General features: G+C 40.7%; 1 protein-coding gene across 7 annotated transcripts; it reads right to left on the bottom strand.

Moving 5' to 3' along the window:
- arm (armadillo) lies at positions 1–7,668 on the bottom strand. Of its 7 annotated transcripts, none has more exons than XR_010890405.1 (11): positions 7,421–7,668; positions 6,098–6,158; positions 5,787–6,017; positions 4,911–5,705; positions 4,562–4,830; positions 4,145–4,486; positions 3,883–4,065; positions 3,403–3,708; positions 2,161–2,257; positions 1,846–1,907; positions 797–875 (listed from the first exon to the last, which is right to left on the bottom strand). XR_010890405.1 is itself a non-coding variant. In XM_012372751.2 (10 exons), exons 2-10 carry the CDS (start codon positions 6,132–6,134, stop codon positions 691–693), a joined length of 2,436 nt encoding a protein of 811 aa, XP_012228174.1. In that variant the 5' UTR covers positions 6,135–6,158; positions 7,421–7,667; the 3' UTR covers positions 1–690. The 7 variants fall into 7 exon arrangements, 5 of the variants coding, with proteins under 5 accessions (XP_012228174.1, XP_012228172.1, XP_012228173.1 ...); XR_010890406.1 differs by having other exon boundaries at positions 803–875; positions 1,846–1,904; XM_012372751.2 differs by lacking the exon at positions 1,846–1,907 and having other exon boundaries at positions 1–875; positions 3,883–4,056; positions 7,421–7,667.
- Between the last annotated feature and the right edge of the window lie 629 nt (positions 7,669–8,297).

The following is an 8,297-nucleotide window of genomic DNA, read 5'->3' on the forward strand; positions in this document are numbered from 1 at the left end:
TAATTTTTCGGTTAATTTTATTTTTATGGACAGTTAAACGATACATGTACATGTGTGTACGAATTACATGTGTCTTAAATTTAAAACATCGATATAATGTTTATATGCTCGGGTGAATATCATATTAGGCGATTACATACAGGCGATACATATACATGTGTGTACGAATTACATGTGTCTTATATCTAATACATCGATATAATGTTTATATGCTCGGGTGAATGATCATATTAGGCGATTACATACAGACGATATATTTTCTCGCCAAGAGAGGAAGGGAAGATTGATAGATTGAGATTGATTGACTGATTGATTAAGATTAATTTTCTTTATAATACAGTTTCGATTATTCGAACTGAGCAGATTTTTACAATAAAGCTTCGACTCTTCGAATAATAAAAGTAAAAGTCCGCTTAGTTCGAAGCTGCATTATAAAGAAAAGCAATCTTAATCAATCGATCAATCTCAATCTCTAAATAAATCTCAGTCTGATAGAATTGATTACTTTTAAGCGAATATTTATTTATTCAGTCTTTTATATTTTAAAATGCATTTTTAATAATAAACAATAGAATAAAAACCATAGAAACCGTACGATAAGAATGAATTTAACTTTGACTCGCTTATACATTTCTAACACAATCTACCGATCTTTCTTCTTCTCTTGGCGAAATTGGCGGCGGTACGAATTCAAAGATCGGTGTCGTACCAAGCCGCCACCTGGTTGTTATCTTGGGGCGGTGCGGGAAGCTCTTCCAAATGATCGAAACTCAAATCACCCTCGTGCGCCACATCCATAGTATCCATTGCGCCGTACGTCGAACCACCACCTATCTCCAACCCTTGCATGGAATCTACTGGTATCTGGTCATAACCTGTCGTACGGAAAAGATATGTTGTTAACGGTTCGGGTTTTTATCGCTCGTACAATAATTACACAGATAAAAATTGACATTGCACACGGTGGTGCGGAACTTTATTGATCAGTTAAGCATAAAGAACTTTGTAGTATATTAGCTTTTGAGATATATAGTTTGCTACACGTCATCAGACTACTCTTTTTTTTTCCTAATGGCTATCGTGTAACACTTAATTCGATTACTTCACGATTATGACACCAACATATTTATTAATTAATTTGTGATTCTTTTTTTTATCATAAATATTTTGTAACAAATTGCAGGACAAAAACTATCCAGTGACAAAAGCTACTTACTAAATAGTGCTAAATAAATAATCACAGGCAGATATATGGTATAGATACGTAATCAAGTCTCCGCAGGGTTTATCTCTGTATTCCTAACGAGTTTATCTTGTGAAGTGAAAAGGAAGAAGTTCAAGAGGAGAGATAATGAATGCGTTTAAAATACCGCGGAAACTTGACAAATTAAAAAAAACTCTTAAGCCTTTGGTTTTAATTAAATACATAACAAAATAAGCGATACAATATAACATTAATTTCATGCTATTATAAAAAAATAAAAAAAAATGAAAAAGCGTCGCATTATTAATGTTTCCAAGAAAACCTATGACAAATATACAATACTTCCTTTTGGAGAGGCAACTGTATTGGGAAATTCTTTCTCTCTCTATTTTTTTTTTACTTACAAACATCATCCTTCTATACGACTCCTCCACCACAAAGCGCATATTGTTGCGGAAAGAAACGGATAGAGGAGTAAATGTATACGCATGCAAGAGAAAGTGTAGAAGCAGAGAATTATAGATGAAGCGGCTTAAACATCGCAACACTACGCATACTTGAAACGACGATAATTTCAAATAAGAAAAGGTGTTTCGAAACAGGTAGCATGCAGTTAATACCGACAATAGATTAGACGTCACCTATTTTACTGCGAGATACTGTTGATAGCCTGTATTTTAATTTAAGTCCATGGGTTAAGCTGCTGTTAAAATAACATAACACGATTAAATGCATCGTTTTATTTTAGAAGTAAAATGTCGGGGAAGAATTGGATAAATCAATTAAACTCCCACGTATTTACAATTTGTCATTTTATGATTATATATACATAAAGGCATTTACGCAGAGCGAAATATTATTTTTATGACCAAACTCCCTCTATCTACCCTCTCGAGTAATAAGTTGATTATTTAAAAGCGACATTCAATGAACCAAATGGATAACACAAAAATTACCTTGAGGTTGATAACCCCGACCGCCATGGCTGCTGTGTACACTAGGAGGTCCTTGGCCATACATACCATCATAGCCTTGATCAGGGCCAAGCATGTCCTGAAGATTAGGTAGCTCAGGTCAACACAAAGCATATCGTCTAAGGGAGGCGTGTCATGACGCCCCAAAATATACGGCGAGATACGCGTTATAGTTGGTAAGTCTCGTACATTAATAAAAACGGCTAAGGGGCTTGCGTGAACAATAATAATAATAAAAAAAAGGACAACTTGAAATAAATATCTGCAGAAGGGGGAGAAAACACATTCCCATGCACATTATAATCTTGCAAACTATTAATTAAACTAAGATTCTATTTAAAAAATATCGTATCCGTTGTTTCCTCAAGCGTTATCTCCTTTAATTTCTACTTTTAACGAATATAATATAAATATATTGATATAAAGATGTCATGTATAACTGAAAACTCTCTTCGAGCATAATAAACTTGTATGTTATAAAGCTTGTAAGCATGAGTTTAAAATTCATATGCACATACAAATTAATGTAGTATTAATTAAAATATATATATATTAAAGTGCACTTTGCGCGAGAGAAGCAAACATTTAAACTGTTGATGAAATGTTTATCATAATACTTGTTAAGCGACAAAATGTAAAATCATATGAAATTAGTTTTAACGCATTATAATACCGGCCATTTCTGTAAAATGTAATGATAAAAGTTTAAAGCGTGAAAATTGCTGGACAATGAAAATTAAACGCTGTAAAAACACAAATGAGAAACACAAATGAGAACTGCAGATGCCTTAGTGGTGCAAAATTGGAATAATGGACAATTATATCGTACATGGCTTATAAACAGCTGTGCTCAGAATTAATCTTACATGGGAAAAACCTTGTATATAAATACCTGGATTTATAACTAGAAAGGGGTGGGGTGTCTCTACGACCAATAAGAGCTATTATCATAACGTGGCACAATTTACTCAACACAATGTAACGACCTAAAAGTATTTAACAAATTTCTATGCTACATCATAATGTATCTCTATTGAAATCGCATTACAAACCTGATTCCTGGCAGGTACTTGAACAAAAACAACTATAACAGACGAAGCCTGCTCTAGCAAGTAAACAAAAAAAAAAAAAAATACTTACTATGTTACATAGTGTTGGCAAGTAAATATATTTCGCCACGGAACGAGATGTTTGACATGCATTAGTCTAATTTTTTTATAACACCTGTAGATCTGGAGCCATGGTGAAGTCTGCGTTGTTCCACAAGTTGTTTGTGTCCTCACGGAACAAGGAATTCGTCAGTTCCATGGAAAGTCGTTTTTTGTATTCCTGAGGCTTGTCTTCGCTCATACGGAACAACACCGCTGCTGCGTAAGTGGCGACACCCTCATTCCTGGAGTGCAGCAAGTCTGTCAATGGGGCAGTGGCACCCTCGTGCTCTATTAATTCGGCGCCTTCCTTGTCGGCCGCCAGTTCGCAAAGTACACCGGCCGCCACGCGTTGAATATTTTCGATCTCGTTAAACAGTAACTGAAAGCATGAAAAGTAGAACCGTATTATTAGAAGAAATCGATAAAAATTGTGCCATGATAAAAATAGAACAGTTCCTATTTTATTATTATTTTAGATTTCTAGCGATATAAAAATTTAGAAAATAAAAATGTATACTGAGAGAACTGTTTTCGTGAAAATAACGATACGTACTCGTACGAAAATTGGAATCACGTTCTGTGATCGAATTATCGCTCTGTTATGGGACTCTCTCGCCAGAATGTGAAGCGCTCCCACTGAACCTTCCACTATCTCATCCATGCGCACTCCATCTGCATACGCGCCCGACGGCTGTTGGCTGCCGGTACTAGCGACAGATGACCGTTGCTGCAAATACTACATATGTTAAATGTGTAACACTGTATATTAAATAACGTTATTCTACACAATAATAAATCGTGTCGTGAATACTCACTCGTTCTGTGTCTTGGAATGCACGCATCAAAAGTCTTATGAGATGATGTATTGCTCCGTTATCGCGTAGTGGACTGTGATTCGCGGGGCACAGAGCCAAATTGCGGATTAAACCAATCACCGCCTTCACTAACGGCCAGCGAGATGGTGGATTTAATAATTTAACTATAACTGTAATTCCGTAATTCATTCGTACTGCATTTTGCGCCATTTCCGCTTCGCCGTGACGCGAAGTCAAGTGACGCAATGCGCACACCGCCGGTTCGGTAATTTCCTCTCGATCGCCGGCGTTGACAATCGTGCGAACGAGAGCTTCGACACCTCCGTAATTACACACCATAACCTAAAAAAAAAAAAATTCAAAAAATTAATCTCTGCCAGATGTATCATGAGAGTCGTGCCAAGTATTCCAACATACCTTGTTGCGTTGATTGTTGCAAGTTAAATTTGATAAAATGCCAGCCGCGCATGTGACGACATTCACGTCCTCTGACCCGAGTACAAGTACGAGACTTTGCAGCAGAGCGTCCAGCCCCTCGACTTTTGTGCCTGCGTCTGACAAATTACGTAATGTCCATAAACAATTTTGCACCAATCGTTGACTCTGATTCGTGAGATGCATCGCGAGTGCTTGCATGCCGCCTGCTTCTACGATGGCGGGTTTATTGCTCGGGCAAACAGACAGTACTGAAAACAAAGTAAATCGCTGATTAATAAAAGTAAAATTCAATCCATTATCAAATTATTACAATAATTTGTAAATTTACCCTTTAACACTCTCGATGTGGTCCACAACAATTTCTCGTATTCATAAGAGCGCATGATGCGCACTAATTCTATGGGACCCTGTGAAGCAAGAATGATTAACTTGCTTTCCTGATTTCCGTATGCCAAAATCTGTAGACAATCGGTAACGATGGCCAAGAATTTAACGTTGTTGCGTTGCAGTAGAGCGACCATCTTTTGCAATCCACCGGCGAGACGTACGGCCATTTTGGAGCCATCCTGATGGAGCAGCAAGTTATGAAGCGTCGTTATTGCGTAAAAAAGAACGGATTCCACTGGAGAGCTTAGCAGCTTTACGAGTGCGGGAATGCCGCCGCTCTTGAAAATGGCCAGCAAGCCTTGTCTGTGATGTGATAAATTGTGCAAGGTGCCGACCGCGGCCTTCGTCGATTCTAGATCGTCGCTGTTAGAGATTGCTCGCACCAATGCGGCCACCATTTGCGCACTGTTCATGATAGCGTGACGAGAGGCTTCTTTCTTAGATAATTGATGCACCATCATAGCTGCCTGAGAAACGACCACTTGATCTTCATCGTTCAGGAGCTTAATTAATTCGGGAATAGCGCGAGTGGCGAGATCAGCGTCGTCCTGATAATTGATCAAATTAACAACAGCGTGCTTCAACATTTGGCTCGGCTCTGCCAATCTTTGTACAGCGGTGGGCTGCGCCGGGTCGAACTGTGTGGAAGGTATCTCCACACCTTCCTCCAGCGTTTCGGGGAACATGGCAGCGCGCACACGCTGTGACCGAGTGTGATTTAGCTGTTGATTCATCTCTGGAATATACAAACTCTCAATGAGAACGAACGATATTTAAGTTTGCAGTGTTAAGCCAATTTACAAGAAGACAGTCTCACCGTCAACTTGGTCCTGTGTAAAACCCTGTGCAAATCCTTGGTCCAGATCAAACATCAATTGATCCCCTTCCATCTCTTCGTCCTCTTTGCCTGAAAGAGATGGCGCCTGAGTGACGGCGCCAGAATGGATGCCTGAATCGTTCATGTAGGAGTTTTGCTGCCACATCAGTGTCTGCTCCTTGGCAGAACCCATGGGCAAGTCGCCCGGGCCCTGATAATTCCCTTGAGACACTACAAAGCCAAATAAATGTAAGGATCCGATCTCGTTTATATCTTAAAATGATCAAATAAATCACGCAAATGCGACTTACTTGGTCTGGACTGATTCGTTGGCATTGGATAACTCATGTCTTCAACGAATGAGTTTGCCTCCTGTAATGAAGCAATATTTAAGATAAACCTGCAAAAATCTCCTGTAATGAAGCAATATTTAGACAAAGCTGCATGTTTCACATAAATTTATATTATACTTTATACGCAAATGCTGATTACGCAAATTTCTCTGAACTATCCTGAAACTTGGAGCTTTTAAATACCATTTCTTGCAGTGCAATTTGTCGGTCTCAATATTCCTTCGAATTATTTCAATTATGCAAAGGAAACAACAATGTAAAAAGACAACACGCAAGATAATGCTTTCTTATCTGCGAGATCGAGTCATATCCGGTTCACTGGCTTCGACGAAACGCGCAAATACTTGTAACGCGAATCGTTCGAAAAATTTTTCCAAACAATAAAAATAAAGATTTTTCGAAATCGATTTAAAATAGGGCGTACGCTCTCATCGAAATACCTGCTTACATGTATCGACAGCGTTTGTGACAGGGGTAGTGCGCGACACTACGATGGGTCAGTGCATCCCGTTTCGATGCGGAAAGATGCTCTCGTGCGGAATGTGGGCACGATCGAAGGGTCTCCCCTCTTTTCATTCTTTCTCTTCCCGTCTCTGTCTCGCTCTCTCCCACATCGCACAGCTTTGAGTGCCGCACGGCCGGTTACGAATCGAATACGCGTTTCTCAGCGTGCCGTTGTACTCGCCAATATGATGATATGATGATGCGGAATCCCCGTGGAATGCAGAAAGAGCGAGACGCGCGGTCTTACACGGCACACTAAGCCACCGAGAATGCGATGTATCACCATTTTCTGACAATCGATGGGGCCGCGTGGGAGGGGAAGAGAGAGAGCGAAAGAGCGAGAGAGAGAGAGAGAGAGAGAGCGAGAGAGTACAGTAGCAAAGGGAGAGGCAATTGACATGTGTGCGTGCATGTATAATATGACAGAGACGAAACGAGCGAAAAAGTGGTCGTAGGAGCGACCGAGAAGGGAGAAGGGTATAATCTCGAGAAAGAGAGAGGCTGGCCGCTAGACAAAGACGGAATATGGATTAACGAACGCCGACGAAGCGAACGTTCTGTCGGCAAAGAGAGTTTATCTCGCGGGATATTAGCCGACACCGATGCGCATGTCGTGTCCAGCGATCGACTCGGAATCCAAGGGTTCGAACCGATGAACCATTTCATGTTTCCCTTAGCGAGATCGTAAATGACGAGAGTCACGGTATGCTGTCGCATACTTTTGTCAACAAGCGTCATCGCTTACACGAAAGATGAATAAGCCCTACGTGTACTTACTGGATATGGTCGGAATTATCTCTCTCCGTGTACTCTGATGACAAAAAACTTTGACACACCCAGTGTAAACACTCGCGACGTAGCACTTCTTTTTCCGAACGGGCTGCGAACTCGCGCAACGGAACTGCAGGCGCGACTTACTGTGTTGCGTCGCGACCAGCTCACACCTCACCGCGCGTAACTCCGACAACGACGGATCGCACTACAAAAGATGGCGGAAAGTGGCGGAAAGCGACGCGCAATCGACGCGACGCGCAATCGACGCGACGCCAACGCCGCCAACGCAGCTGCGCCGATCCAGAGAAGCGCGCCAGGGCGATGAGACTGGATGGAACGAATGGAGCGAGAGATGGATCTCTCTCTCCGTCTCTCTTTTATTTTCTCATCTCGGCCGGCTCGGGGCATCGAACCGCCCGCCTCTTTGACGTTTGGTTCAACTGCGAAAGCTATATTGTTCCCGGAAGAAGTCACATGATACTTCTGAACGGATCCAAAAGAGATAAGGATTTAAGGTGTTCGCCCATTGTGCTTGACGAGAAGAGAAGCGCGATGAAGGGAAGCGTGGTTTCAGGGGCATCCGCCCACTGGAGCGCGGAGAGACGAAAAGAAGCCCTCGTGGCACAGGTTGTGCACGCACACAACTCAATGAATTTCCTATACCACACGCCATAATCACTACAGTACAAAGTTTATCGTTGGGAAGTAGGTTGTTAAATATTAACGAGACTGATTTTTTTAAAGTGATATAAAAAGCATTTAAATTTTCAGAAATGATATACTTATTATTTTACATATTCCCCCCTGGAATTTAAGACATTTTTCCCAAATTTCTGGAATATTCTTTTCAAAAAAGGTTTTTGGCTGAGTACGTATTCAA

Source organism: Linepithema humile, chromosome 5, assembly GCF_040581485.1.
Source record: "Linepithema humile isolate Giens D197 chromosome 5, Lhum_UNIL_v1.0, whole genome shotgun sequence".
NCBI lineage: Eukaryota > Metazoa > Arthropoda > Insecta > Hymenoptera > Formicidae > Linepithema > Linepithema humile.

What these genes read in the sequence shown, in the direction of transcription:
- arm (XM_012372749.2), bottom strand. Translation starts at nt 6,134, where the DNA reads ATGAGTTATCCAATGCCAACGAATCAGTCCAGACCAA. An exon ending in TACACAGGACCAAGTTGACG is followed by an intron (nt 5,706 to 5,786) that starts GTGAGACTGTCT and finishes TGTATATTCCAG; the next exon opens with AGATGAATCAACAGCTAAAT. An exon ending in CCATGGCTCCAGATCTACAG is followed by an intron (nt 2,258 to 3,402) that starts GTGTTATAAAAA and finishes CCTAATCTTCAG; the next exon opens with GACATGCTTGGCCCTGATCA.